General features: G+C 45.3%; 1 protein-coding gene across 2 annotated transcripts in view; it reads right to left on the reverse strand.

Annotated features, from left to right (window-relative positions):
* Positions 1–15,291, reverse strand: part of Kif3b (kinesin family member 3B) — a 42,259-nt gene that overhangs the window by 11,102 nt on the left and 15,866 nt on the right. For both annotated transcript variants that reach the window (XM_051193072.1, XM_051193083.1), the window contains 4 exons: positions 4,879–6,346; positions 1,092–1,193; positions 760–882; positions 558–676 (listed from right to left, as the gene is read on the reverse strand). In XM_051193072.1, the coding sequence (XP_051049029.1) occupies positions 558–676; positions 760–882; positions 1,092–1,193; positions 4,879–6,282 (1,748 nt within the window). In that variant the 5' untranslated portion in view covers positions 6,283–6,346. The remainder of the gene's footprint in view (positions 1–557; positions 677–759; positions 883–1,091; positions 1,194–4,878; positions 6,347–15,291) is intronic.

The following is a 15,291-nucleotide window of genomic DNA, read 5'->3' on the forward strand; positions in this document are numbered from 1 at the left end:
AATGCATTGCTCAGGTGTCTGGGGATGCAGAACAGTGTTTGCACGAGGCCTTGGGTTTGATATTCAGCACCACATAAACTAAGCATGATGGTACATATCACCAGGAGTTCAAGGCCATCCTTGGCTACACAGCAAATCTGAGGCCAGACTGGGCTACATGAGACCCTGTCTCAAAAAGAAAGATGCCCAGACTTCGTGAGAACAGTGGTTCTTACTGTACTCTGGTTGGTGGGTATGAAGGTGTTCGAAATAAGTTCATGACAAAGGTAATAAAAGATTCTCTCTTGAGTGACAGGTGAGGCCAGAGCATCTCAAAAGGGACAAGGATGAGGGCGAGGGAACGGGGAGATGCTCTCAATGGGGAAAGAGATAAGGCAGAGGGAATGGGGAGATCACGTGGTAATCTCACAGAAACAGACTGAAATGAAAAGTGACTTTGTCAGGAACAGCAGGGGACAGTGGGGTGGCAAAGAGTGAGCTGACAGGAAGCAGGTGGGCTATCCTTGGACGGGTCTTCTGACCTAGTGGATGGCAGGACCCTGCCAACCGGTACTCACTTGAGCTTTAGCTCCCTGGTGAGCTCGTTCTGTGTCTGCTCCAGCTCCTGGCGCTCCTTGATGTGTTCTTCTTGCAGGTCATGGATCTCAGCCTTCACAGCCTGGAGCTTGGAAAAGAGCTGGAGCCGGGGAGACACAGATGAGCAAAGGCAGTCCGAAGACGGTACCCCTCCCCCAGGGCTCCCAGACCTCTGCCTCTCACCTTTTTGAGCTTTTTGGTCTTGATGTCTACCTCCTGCTGCAGTGAGGTGTAAGTCTCTTTGAGTTCCAAGGTCTCCTCATCCCGACTTTCCATTTGCTGCTGGATTTCTCTTTCTCGACGTTTCTGAGCGATACCACAAAATTCATCAGCTTGCCCTAGCGACCATGTCTACACAGTACGGGTTTGGATGCTCGCAGTCGGTCTCCGGCTAGCATGGGGCTGACAGCTCCTCTCCGTTCCCTCTGGAGCTGCTCTCATACCACAGGTATCAGCTCTGTGGCCTCAATCATGTCAGTCCACACCTTCCTCCCCACACAAGAACGCAAAGTTACCTGCTCTGCGATCTCCTGGCGTTTCTGCTCCAAGATCTTCTGTTGTTCATTTGTATGATCTACTATATTTTTTCCTCCAACAAGCAGCTTACTCTCCATGGCCTGAGTGAGAAAAAAGTAAAACCCATCCTGAGGTCTCTCCCAGAATATAGCCCTTTGCAGGAAGACCTGAAGGACACTCTTGTGACTGGCAAAGCGTGATGGTGCATGCCTGTGGTCCCACATATTCAAAAGGCTGAGGCTGGAGGATTACAAGTTACAGGCCAGCCTGGGCTACATATTAAGACCAAACAAACAACAACAAAACAAAAACAACACTCCCCCAAAGTCAGCAAGAAAAAGATTACCCTAGGGAAAAATAAATGCACCCTGCCCATAACGGGATGGGACTTCACTCTGATGTTTGAGATAGCTGTGGCTTTCAGGGTTTGTTTGTTTAATTTGTATTTATTTGCATTGGTGTTTTGCCTGCATTTATATCTGTATGAAGTTGTCAGACCCACTGGAACTTGAATTACAGATAGTTGTGAGCTGCCATGTGTGTGCTGGGAATTGAACCCAGGTCCTTTGGACAAGCAGGCAGTGCTCTTATCCTTTGAGCCATCTCTCCAGCCTCCTGTTTGTTTGTTTGTTTTTTAAGCAAGTCCTTTATTGGGTTGTTTATCCATAGCACTAATCCCATTCTAGATACACTAAATCTATCTGGCTGCTACAGACTGGAGATCTGCCAGTGAGGACCATGAGGCCAGAGCCCACTCAGGGACACAAACAAGTAGACAGGCTTTAACCAGATGGTATGAGATGCTATTGTAAGGGAAGTTTGGGGAACTAATGTGAGGGGTGAAAGGAGAGGAGGCAGGCTTTTGGAGGAAGTCAGGGACAGCTTCCTGTCTAAAGGGACATCTACACACACACACAAAAAAAAAAAAAAAAAAAAAAAAAAAACTGAAGTAAAGAGTAAGAATTTGCTAAGAAAAAAAAAAACAAAACAGATTTTTGTTAGCAAGAGGGCAGAATAAGGAAGTTGACAAAGCCAGTAGAGGTTGATGCAAAAGCCTCAGAGCCCTGTTAAAAACCAGGCTTGAGAGCCTTAAGGAGCATGAACACACACAGTCAAACTGTGTTTTAAGATTGAATTCCCAAAACGGGAATTCCTGGAAGGGGGCATGCTGCTGGAGTGCAGGCAGGAGGCTACTGAGCAGTGTGTGTGTGTGTGTGTGTGTGTGTGTGTGTGTGTGTGTGTGTGTGTGTGTGTTGGTGGTGGAAGGGGGCATGCTGCTGGAGTGCAGGCAGGAGGCTACTGAGCAGTGTGTGTGTGTGTGTGTGTGGTGGTGGTGGTGGTGGTGGGTGGGTGAGTGGGTGGTTGCAAAGGCCCTGGTGAGGTAAGAGCAAGAAGCCTTGAGACTGAGGAGATGATAAAAAAGCAAGGACAACTCCTAGGAGTCGAGCTTCACTGAGGTAAGGAAGTGGAAGACTGCTGTGATGGCTGCGGTCAGCAGGAGGCTGTGGGGTCTGAGTGTCAGAAGGTGGCTATGGGCGGGCTGTACAGACTGAGAGCCTCAGCATGCACATGTAGCTAAGGCCAGGAGAGCCAATGCAAGTCCAGAAACCAAAACCTCCTCGGCCTTGCTCTCTTAAGAAATTTTAGCTAGGCAGCCAGTGGTGGCGAACTCCTTTAATCCCAGCACTCAGGAGGCAGAGGCAGGTGTGCATATGTGAGTTTGAGGCCAGCCTGATCTACAAAACAAGTTCCAGGACAGCCAGGACTGTTACACAGAGAAACCCTGTCTTGAAAAAAAACCAAAAAAAAAAAAAAAAAAAAAAAAAGAAAGAAAAGAAACTAAAGAAACTTTAGCTGAGGCCAGGTATATGGTGGCACACCTTTAATCTGAGCACTCATGAGGCAGAAACATATTTCTGTGAGTTTGAGGCCAGCTTATTCTAAATATTGAACTCCAGGCCAGCCAGAGCTACAGAGTGAGACCACGTTGCAGAAAAGGAGAAGAGTAGGTAGAGGGAGAGAACATGCACTTATTTTAGAGAAGAAATTAAAATTTGTAGAAATTCAGTAAGAAAGGGGTGGACTGGGGTCTGGAGTAGGATCAGGCCAGGTGCAGCAGCCTCGCCAGTGCCCACTGCTTCTAGCACCTTACTTAGCTCCTTGTGTACCAGCTCCTGTTGATACAGCCTATGAAAAGATAAAATGAGGGGACTGGAGAGTAGGGTTGTCAAGAGGTCATTCTTAGCAGGGGTATGGCCCTGGCTAGCGGTGGTAGAACTAACCAGCAGCATTCAACCAGGGGACTGGGCTAAAAACACACAAAGATACTTTATTCTCACTATATACAAAAGTTGCTCAGATAATCACCATTGTCGGTAGGATGAGAGGTAAAGTGAGTGCTTCAAAAGATTCACTCTAGAGCCAGGCAGAGGCTGGCAGATCTCTGAGTTCTCCACCAGCCTGGTCTACAGAGCGAGTTCTAGGACACCCAGGGCTACACAGAGAAACCCTGTCTCAAAAGAATGAAAAAGAAAAGGAAAGAAGGAAGGAAGGAAGGAAGGAAAGAAAGAAAGAAAGAAAGAAAGAAAGAAAGAAAGAAAGAAAGAAAGAAAGAAAGGGAAAAGATTCACTCTAAATCTAAAGATGTCAGCAAGTCTCCTGGAACCAAGTACAAGAAGAGGCACAGTAGAACATGGAAACAAACGGTCCAGAAGAGGAGACTGGGACATCACAGAATATTCAGAACAGTAATCGTGATGGACACAACCACAGGCATCAGTACAGGTTGTCAGGGATGAACCTACTGATGCCTGTACCACAAACTGTGGTAGCACCTTAAGCAAAAGCCCAGTGAAACCAGTCAGATGAGCTAAAACAAAACAAACAAACACACACAAAAAGCAAGGCAACAACAAACACTGTTTTCAAGATGACTACCCTTGGAAGAGGGAACACAGGAGCATCTAAGGAAAATGGATGCTGAGGCTGGAGCTCAATTGGTAGAGTGTTTGCCCACATGCACCACTCCAGGGCTCTGATCCTCAGCACCACATAAAATGGGCATGGTGAATGGGCATGGTGGCATACACCTGTGCTCATTCTAGGCAGTGGTGTACACTTGGCAGGCTGAGGCAGGAAGATTGCTGAGTCAGAGCCAGACTGCTCTACAAACATTGAATAATTAAAGTGATACCTACTTTCTCAAAGAAAAAAGAGAGTCTGGGCAGTGGTGCTGTGTGCCTTTAATTCCAGCATTCAGGAAGCAGAGTCAGGCAGATCTCTGTGAGTTCAAGGCCAGCCAGGTTTACAGAGCTAGTTCCAGGACAGGTAGGGCTGTTATACAGAGAAACTATCTCAAAAGAAAGAAAAAAGAAAGGAAAGAAGGAAGGAAGGGAGGAAAGGAAGGGAGGGAGGGAAGGGAGGGAGGGAGGGAGGGAAGGAAGGAAGGAAGGAGAAGAGGGCTGTCCCATCCCTTACGGGAAGGGAGGATACCTGGGTGTTAGTTTTATTGCTGTTCTTCATACAGTGCACATACATACACAGCAACTATCATGAATGCAATTTGGTTTTGACTTTTACTTTGGGGAATTGAAGGACAAAGTCTCACTCTGTAACTCTGGCTGTTCTGGAACTTACTATGTAGTCCTTACAAAATACCCACCTGCCTCTGCCTCCTGGGTGCTGGGGTTAACTGTGTTTGTAACTATGCCAAACCCCCACTATATAATTCTTTTGATCAAAGAAATGGCACTGAAAGGGGAAGGGACATAAGCAAGGGCACAGTACCTTGATTTTTGCACCCAGCATCTCGGCAGCATCCTTCTCCCGCCGCAGATCCTCCATCTTTTTCTCCTTCTCCTTCAGCAGCCTCATCTTCTCCTCTGCAACCAAGCTGTGGTCCTCTACAATGGCCCGCTTCTCAATCTCCAGTTTTTCTTGCTGTTCCCGCCAGTAATCATCCTTATCATCCCCTTCCTCCTCACCCTCTTCTCCCTCCTCCTCCTCCTCCTCCCCACCCCCGCCACTGCCACCACCTTCCCTCCGCTTCTCTCTCCTCTTCCTCCTGCCAATGGAACGTTTTTCCAGCTGGGCCTTGAGCCGAGCAATTTCTTCCTGGAATTCTCGAAGCAGAGCATCCTTTGGGTCCTCATTGACCCTTGGCTTGTTCTTAATGTTTTTGGCACGGTTGGCATATCTCAGAGTGGTTAGGGTCTCCTCTACATTGTAAGACGCAGGCCCCACATTGGCTACCATAACAGTTTTGGCATTGCCACCAAGGGAATCTTGGAGAAGCCTAGTCAGCTTTGAGTCTCTATATGGAATATGGGTGCTTTTGCCATCTACCAGGGCAGAGATAACATTACCCAAGGCTGAAAGGGACAGGTTGATCTTGGTCGCCTCCTTTAGTCTTTCCCCTTGAGCGCCAGTCTTGGCCTGCCGCTCACTGCCAGCAAGATCTACAAGGTTCAGTTTTCCTACCCGGATGTGGTTCTCACCATCTAGACCCACCTCGCTGCATTCGATTGTGATGACAAAGATCGCATGTGACCGTGAGCTGTGCTCGTTCATGTTGGTAGCACCGACAGACCGGTTTTGGTTCCCCACATTCATCACATGCTCTATCTCCTTCACACTCTTGGTGACAAAGGAAGACAAATCTTTCACATACACGCCTGTGTCAGGTCTCTCCTTGAGCTCTAGCCTTTTGGTTTGATCCTTTGAGAGTAAGTCCCGGATCTCTTCCTGATAGATCTCTAAGTAAGAAGCCCTGACCAGGTACTGCTGATTCTGCGATCGAGAAATGTGGGTGAAGATGTGATCAAATGAGTTGGGGATGACCCCTCTTTTCTCAGGGTCACCACGGACTCCCTCCATAGTATAGGTTTTCCCAGTTCCCGTTTGTCCGTAGGCAAAAATTGTGCCATTGAATCCCTGTAGGACAGAGTCCACGAGTGGTCGGAACGTCTCGTCATAGAGTTCAAACTGCTTAGCATTCCAGTCATAGACGGCATCAAAGGTGAAGGTCTTGGGCATCTCATGGGATGTGCCTTTGGGGTTCTTCACGGACACCTGCCCCAGCTTCACATCCACGTCTACTACCTTGTCATAGGATGCAGCCTTTTCTTTGCCATTCATGGGCCGACAGCGAACCACCACCCGGACTGACTCTGAGCTTTTTAACTTGGACATGATGAATTCTGACCAGCTTAGCTTTGAGAGCTATGAATCGAAAATGGCTCAGGATGCTAAAGTCCTAGGAAAAAAAAAAGTAATGAGCGTGGTACAGCTGTCATCAGGGGCTGCCTGACAGCAATGGTACATAAGTCATCTTCACTTGCTTCTGATAGCCACATTTAATCATTTTAGTACAGAGTATTTCTCTTCACAGGACCTTCAGTAGTTAAAGGCTCTAGTCCACTAACATTAATTCTTATCCACCCTCAATTAATATTTGATTTTATACTATGAATAGAAACTACAGGAAGCTTTCTGCTTTCCTTTTATTGGAGAACGGGCTCAGCCTTATCTCCTGCTCCCATCTCCACATGCTAGGATTACAAGCATGAAGCATCACACTTTTGTCTTTTCATTCTTTGGTTTATTTTACTTTTAAATTATGTATATGTGTGTCTCTGTGTGGGGATGTGCACACGTACAGATGCCCCTGGAGGCCAGAAGAGGATGGAGGATCCCCTGAATCTGTAGTTAGGGAAGGCTCTGAGTTACCTGACCAGGGGTGCTGGAAACTCACTTCCAACCTGCTGAAGAGCAACAAGCATTCTTAACCACTGAGCTATTTCTCCAGCCCTCACTGGAAGTCTTTTGAAAACATGTGTAACCTTATATCCTATGAACTACTAAATGTCTAAGGATGGCGACTTGAAATGATCAAAATTTTAAATGCACAGGGGCCAGCAAGATGGCTCTGTGGATAAAGGTACCTGCCACCAAACCTAAGGGTCTGAGTTTAGTTCCCACAATCCACACAGTGAAAGGGGAGAATACTAATATATTATTGCATAACCTCACCACACTCCAAGATTTGTGCGCGCGCACACACACACAAATTATAATAAAACTGTTTCCAACCTTTCAATGTACAGACCATGCCTAACAATTCTAAGAATTTATCCTACAGATAATGTCTTATATAGAGGCATGTCTCTCCTAGGTTACCTGTTGTGACACTGTGATAGCAAGAAAGCGGGGACAACTTGATGGGTGGTGGTGGCTCACACCTTTAATCCCAGAACTGAGGAGGCAGAGGCAGGTGGATCTCTGTGAGTTCACAGCTAGACTGGTCTACAGAGCTAGTTCTAGGACAGCCAATGCTACATACACAAAGAAACCCTGTCTCAAAACAACGAAGAAAAGCTGGGCAGTGGTGATGCCTGCCTTTAATCCCCGCTCTCAGGAGGCAGAGGCAGGCAGATCTTTGTAAGTTTGAGTCCAGCCTGCTCTACAGAACAAGTGCCAGGACAGGCTCCAAAGCTATAGTGAAAACCTGTCTCGAAGCAAAAAAAAAAAAAAAAAAAAACAAAAACAAAAACAACAACAACAACAACAAAACCAAAAAAAAAGAATGGGGACAGCTCCAGTTTCCATTGAGAGGCATGATTAAATATATTCATATACACGGTGGAATCCAGTATAGTTATTTTTAATGTTAATCTAAGCAAATTCATACCAAAATCTAATAGGTAAATAAGTGAAGCACAGTGTGCAGCTTACACTGTGTGAGTTTAACACGGGGACATGAGAGTGAGCCCGCATGGAACTACTGACTGAGGTAGAACTCAGCAAGAGTACCTGTTAGCAACCAAAGCCTCTGATCAACACCCAGCACCAAATTAACACGTGAAAGACACACAAGAAAATGAATAAGCAAACAAGTAAAAAAAAAAGGGGGGGCTGGGCAGGGGAGAAGCTGGGCACTGTGGCAGCTGTAGTCCTAGCATTTGAGAGGTACAAGCAGCATTGTTTTGAGTAGAGGCCAGTCTGTGCTTCATGACATGGCCTTGTTTAGGGGGACACAGGTGCCATGTACAAAACTATGAGTTCTACCCCCAGTACCACAAAATAGGGGGAACGTGTACTGGGAATCATCTCAATTCTAAGAATCAATAAAAGATGTAAAATGTACTCATAAGTGAGAATGTGGAGTAGTAGACTGCATTCAGTCATCAATTTAATAGATTCTGAATGCAAGAGGAAAGGGTAAAAAAAAAAAAAAAAAATTAAAGGAAAAGAAAAACAGAAGCTCTTTTGCTGCCAGGAAACTCAGAAGGCAGCAGAATAGGTAGCTGGATGTGTCCTTAAGAAAGACAAAGGAGAGACTAGATCAGAGCCAAGAGACACAAAGACCGGAAGCTCCCAATAACCTCAGTGCAGATGATTTTTTAAAAAATAGATGATTCATGTTTTAAAAATTAATACTTTTAAAAATTAGTATTCAAAAGCCCATTAAAGACAGACATCACTCCCTTGCCATTCTCCAGTCACTCAGTTCTCCTGTCCACAGATAAACGTCCTCAGATCTTTTCCTTCCATCTTTATGTTGTGTGTGGGTGTTTGGTCTGCATGTATGTCTAGGCATCACACGCATGCAGTCTTCGGAGGCCAGGAGGCAGCACTGGGTCCCCTGGTACTGGAGTTACACACAGTTGTGAGCTGCCATGTGGGTTCTGGGAATTGAACCTGGGTCCTCTGGAAGAGCAGCCAGTGCTCTTGATGTACTGAGCCATTTCTCTAATCCCATTATCAGAGATGTTTAATCTACTTATTTTTTAAATAATGTGACAACATTATGCACAGCAACACACAATGGCTTACATATTGCTCTTTCTTACTACAACTTATTTTGAAATTCATATCCTTAACAAAGGGAGCCTCCTCTTTTGTGACAGCAGCATAATATCCCACTGTACAGATACATCATAACTTAATTAAGCTGAGCTACAGGAGCACTGACGTTGCTGGATGTGGTGGTGCATACCTGTAATCCCTGCACTTACCCAGCTAAGGCAGGAGGATTATGGGCTTGAGGCCAGGCTGGGCTACATAATAAAAACTTTCTCAAGCAAAGGAAGAAAAAAATAGATACACTTTAGTTGTTTCTGATAGTCCACTGTAAAAACCTAGGATACAAAATCATTTAAGGTGTGGACAAACATACCTGTAAAAGTAAATTCTCAGAGGCTGCATTGCTGAATCGAATGATGCATGCATCTGTAACTGTAGCATGCAGAAGAGCTGGAGTTATGCTACACAGAGGACAATGCTCCTCCCAGAAGCCATAAGCTGCCAAATGAAAAAGCCCAGTGCCACATGCAGAATACCACCCTTCAAGTGGTTGGTCATGAGTGTCCCAGAGACCCCCAAATAATAAAGGCTATGATCACTGCTCTTGGTTGTCCACCAGAACTTAATGGTGAGATTCTACTGCTGAGATACTACACACTGTGGTCACAGGAACAGAGAAATCAAGTCAGTACCCATCAGGAAGCTCCCTCCCTGCAGGCTAGCTTTGATCATCCTGAAAGGTGCTATGAGACTGCTAAGGGCGAGGGTGTGTGTGATCAACAGTTTTACTCAGCTGTGAATCCTACTGACTGAAATGATTGGTGGGGTAAATTGGGCACATGGGTGTAATAGTGCCAGGAATAATATGGAGGTGGCCAACTGATTTCTGGTTGGATTTAAGGTCCACACCACAGGGAGAAATGCATGCCTAGTACTGTGAAACTGGCCAAGAACCCATGGATAGGGAGCTTACAGATTCCAAGAGTGAATCTACTGCTATTATTTTGATAAATGGACATAATATTAAACTGTACTCGGCATTTGCATACCTATACCCATATATTAGTGCAGCTGTCAGACTTCATCAGAGAGGTTTCTTTGTGTAACGAATGGTAGTTAATGCAGAAACTCTCACTTGGCCAAATGCAGAGAAAAAGTCCTGTGGAGTGTTCCGCCACAAATGGGCCATCTGTACCACCCTTCCCATACAAGGATTACAGACCGTGGTAGAAGAAGAGGCAAAAAGGACAGTAGAAGCCAGAGGAAAGCAAGGAAGTAGATTCACTGCTACACTCACGTGCTCACAGCAGCTGTGGTTGTTTGTACAAGATCAAGCTGGTCCACAGTCTTATATTTGTGGGGGAGGGGCTCACTAGCCCCCCCAGCCCCACTTGAGGAGCTACTGACCATTGACAGCTTCTGAGGGAGACTGAGTCAGCTTTCTTTGAGTGTGTGGCCCTGGTCGGTGACCACACTCTAGTGGGTGGTCCTATACCCTCGAGTAAACCAACAGCACCAACTGGACTTGGATTAGTAAGCGAGAAAAGAAGAAAAGAGAACATGAAGTTGGAAGGGGCCAGGGAGGGTAGATCTAGGAGGAAATAAAAGGAGGGGTAGAGTAGAGGGTAAATATGAACAAAATACACTGTATGGCATTCTCAAAGAATTGATAAAAAATATTATGTAAAAGGTAAAAGTAAAAATTGGGATGAAGAGACATCTCCTACTCTCGCTGAACGCGTTTTCTGTAAGTTCTACAAAAACAGGGGTCATTCTCCTTTCATATGGGCAACTGTTAAGCTACAAGGCACTGGCAAAGGTACAAAGTCTCACCATGTCTGTATGCTGATATAAAGAGGGATTAAAATTAATATTAAAGGGTTGGGGGTTAGAGGGGTAGCTTACAGAGGGGCAGATGCCTAGAATGTAGGATGCCATGAGTTTAGTTCTCAGAATTTAAAAGAAAAGAAAGAAAAAACATTCTTCTAAAACTTTCATCAATGGTCACCACAGGGACTGTGGTTAAACCTTAATTTTGTTCATTAAACATCACAAGATGTTAAAGGCACACTCCTTTAATCCCAGCACCTGGGACACAGAGGCAGGCAAACTCTGTGAGTTTGAGGCCAGCCTGGTTTATGAGTTACTTCCAGGGCAGCCAAGGCTATACAGAGAAATCCTGTTTAAAATAATAATAATAATAAAATAAATAAATAAATGTTAATTTATTAAAGGTCTGGAGAGATGGCTCAGAAGTTAAGAGAACTGACTACTCTTGCAGAGGACTGAGGTTCAGTTCCCAGCACCCATGGCAGCTTATCTATCCATAACTCCATCCATGGGATGTAGCACCCTCTTTTGGCCTCTGTGAGCATCAAGCATCCAAGTAGTACACACATGTACATGTGAGCAAAACATTCATATATATGAAATAAAATAAATAAAAATTTAAAAAAGAAGTTTAAAAAAATAAAACCAAGCTGGGCCATGGTGGCTTGTGCCCTTAATCCCAGCACTCAGGAGGCAAAGGCAGGTGGATCTCTGTGAGTTAGAGGCCAGCCAGGTCGATGGAACTAGTTCCAGGACAACCAAGGCTACACAAAGAAACCCTGTCTCAAAAAACAAACAAAAGCCAATAAATAGATAAATAAAATGAAGTGGACATGTTATCAGATGGGAAGAAAGAACCAGGTGCTCAGCCAAGCACGGTGTCACACACCTTCAATCCTGGCACTGGGGAGGCAGAGGCAGGTGGATCTCTGTGAGCTTGAGGCCAGCCTGGTCACCCTGGGCTACAAAGAGTTTCAGGCCAGTCAGGTCTACAAAGTGAGAGCCTGTCTTGAGTAAGTAAATAAATTTAAAGGTAGAAAGAAAAAAAAAAAAAAAAAAAAAAGAACGGAGAACCAAATGCTGGAATGGCTTTTCTTTCTGTGGAATGTCCCCCGGCTAAAACTGTGCCTAGTTTCCCCTTGTGGTGGTTAGGGGTTTTTGTTTGTTTTCATCAACTTGATACAATCTACACTCAACTGAAACCTCAACTGAGAAGATGCCCCATCAGATCCTCCTGTAGGCACGCCTATGGGGCATTTCCATGACTCAGAACTCAGGACTGAAGGGCAAGTCCACTGTGGGTGCCGCCATCTCTGGGCAGGTGATCCTGGGTTCTATAAGAAAGCAGGCTGAGCAGGCCAGAAGGGGCAAGTCAGTAAGCAGCTCCCCTCCAAGGCCTCTGCTTCGGTTCCTGCCTTCAGGCTCCTGCCTTGGCTTCCCTTCATGATGGACTATAACAACCTGTAAACCAAATAATCCTCCTTCCTCCCCAGGGGACTTTTGCTCATGGTGTTTTATCATAGCAACACAGAGCAAACTTGGACATGCCATATCTCTCAAAATTCCAACAGAAGCCTACCAAATCTGCTGTGAGCACAAAGGGAAACAATGGCCCCAGAGCCTGCTTTGGGAAGGCTTCAGATATAGCGCCTGGCAGCAGACAGGTAGACTGTAGAGTTCAAGGAGGTAAAGGTATGGAGGGTGAAGAAAGGCAGGGCTGTGTGAGAGTGCTCAGCTGGAACCTCCAGCTCACTCCTGCTTGATCCGGAAAAGCCCCATTCCTCTCTCTCCAAACCCCGCCCCCTCAGAGAATCTCCAACAAAGGACCAGAGGCCCAATTCGGCCTTCTTGCTGTGGTAGCTCCTCCCCCTGAAGTTGCCAGTAGCCCAAGACCCCACCTAAAGCCAGTTTTTGACCATACTTGGGCACAAACCCTGTTTGTGGAGATCGAGTCATCACCCCTTGCCTACAGGATATATAAGCTCCCTGCTTTAGTTTGGCCATGTGACTTCTCCTGCCTGATCTCTGGGGCTGGAGCACTTACCAGGAAGTTGCTTTGCTCAAATAAACCCGTTCTTTTACTTTTTCAGTTTGGCTTGATCTGGCTTACTGCATCGGCTGAGACACCTATCATCACGTTACAGAAAACCTATTAGAGAGGATAGGGTCCAGTGCTTCATGTCCTCCTGAGGAGGCAGTCTATCCCCACTTACACCTGTCAAAACAATGTGGCCTGAGCCTGTTCCATAACAAGCCCATAGCAAACACCCACAGGCCTGGCTACTACATTTTTTGAGCCACAAAGTGTTATATAAACAAAAGAATGTGTTTAATGATCCACATTCATCTTCAAAACTCCTGACAACAGAAGAAACTCCTAAAGATGAGTCCTCTCACTAAACCATCAATTCTGAGCACTTTTTTTTTTTTTTTCAGGGCTCACCCAGTTAGAGTGGTAGCCATGTATTATTGATGTTTTACGTCAAGAAGACAGACTAATTCAATTTCCTGCCTCCGGAGCTTCAAATCTTGATCTGGGTCGTCCTCCGCAGAGAGGGCATTCTCAGGAGGACACCAGACTCTCTCTCTATTACCTTCCTTCTGGTCTCCTGTAGGTCTAATCACAGGGTGATAAATCTTGAGAGAAACCTAGCCAGTTGCCTGCTTCGAAAGAACCTTCTCTGTCAGAACCCACATCTCAGGTTAAGACCCACTGGCTGGCTGGCTGTGCAGAGCTGAGTTCTCCAACCTCGGGGCTTGTGCCTGCTGAGAAGATCAGTTACATGTTTCTCAGCGGAGCCACAGCCCTCCACACTCTTCCATGAGTACTTCATTTTGGATACATGGTGTCCTACAGGTTGTCGTGGAGACTCACCTCAAAGTCTGGAATTTGGTGTGGACTACATTCTGAGCCAACTATCAGTTACTAGGACAGAGGTCACAAACCGGTCACATTCTTCAAGAAATAGTTTTGTTTAAAGTGTCTGAGTAGTCAGTCACTGAGGCCACAGCTCTGTATATGCTACATGAGGGTCTACCGCTGAACCATACTCCCAGCCCTCTGCTTACATTTTATTGACTAGTGTGCTGTTTAAAAAAGGGGCAGAGGGATGGGAGGAGAGGAGGGAGGGGAAAATGTGGCTGGGATGTACAATTAATTACTTATTTTTTTTTTAAAAAATGGAGGCCCGGTATGGTGTTGCACACCTTTAATCCTAGCACTCTGTGGAGGCAGGCAGATCTCTGTTTGAGGCCAGGCCAGCCAGGGCTACATATATAGGACCCCAGTCTCTAAAAAATAAATAAATAAATAAATAAACAAAACAAGAGAGGACCAATGAGATGGCTTATTGGGTAGACGCTTGCTGCCATGCCTAACAACCTCAGTTTAAACTCTGGAAGCCAAATGGTAAAAGGAGAGAATGGACTCCCAATGGATGTCCTCCAACATCCACACATACACAATGACATGTCCATGCCTGTACATATACATACACTCACACACATTCACACTTAGAAACACATCCTACACAATAATTAGATACAATTATTTAAAAAAGAAAAACAGACTAGCACTAAGGACGCTGAGGAAGGCAGAGCTCTGTGAATTCAAGGACAGCCTGGTCTACATAGTAAGTCCTAGGCCAGCCAGGGTTACATGGTGACTCCTGTCTCAAAGAAAACAACAGAAAGATAACAGCTTTGTGGTACAGCTGTGCTTAGGGTATGGGAATTCCAGGGGTCACTCTCCAGCATCAAAACCCTCAGCACCTCTACCTTTTCCATGTGTTCATGTCCTGATGGAACTTTGCATATGTGCAGAAAGAAGCAAGGCAAAGATGCTTATTTTCTGTTTCTGATACAGAGTCTCACATAGCTCAGGCTGGCCTCAAACTCACCACATAACCGAGACCAACTTGAACTTCTGATTCTCCAGCCTCTACCTCCCAAGCGGTAGGATTACAGGCATGTACTACCATGTCTAGTTTACACAAATACTCCAACAACTAAGCTAGGTCTCCAGCTGCCAGCAATGTTATAATAGAAAAAAAAAAGGACATTTATAGGGAAATCAAAATTAAAACATAGTACATCTATTACAGTACAGCAGTCAGTAAAGTAATAAGAGGTCTAAAAAACAAGTCACAGTTTAAATCTAGTCCACACCTATCTCTATAAATAGCATTTCACTGAAACATAGCCATAAGCCTTTGTTAGCATATGCCTAGATCTACAATTTCTATAAAATGGCTGAGTGGAGTGACTGTAACAGAGAAAATAAGCCCTCTGAACCCCAAAATATTTACCAGTCTGGACTTTTGCAGAGAAAGTTAGCCAATCCTTGAACTGGCAAAGTTTAGTCCAGATTCATCTGCATGATGGGACCCTGTCTCCAAAAAACCAACCACCTGACACCAAGTCACAGAGAAGGGTACACACCAATGATGATTACCAGCTGTCCAAACTGGACAATAGAGGAGACAAGTGAGAAGATGCAATCAGAGACAGAAACAGATTCAACTTAACTTGCACTATTTTATAATTTCTCTTTTAAAACTAAAGTGA

Source organism: Phodopus roborovskii, unplaced genomic scaffold (assembly GCF_943737965.1).
Source record: "Phodopus roborovskii unplaced genomic scaffold, PHOROB, whole genome shotgun sequence".
NCBI classification, from domain to species: Eukaryota; Metazoa; Chordata; class Mammalia; order Rodentia; family Cricetidae; genus Phodopus; species Phodopus roborovskii.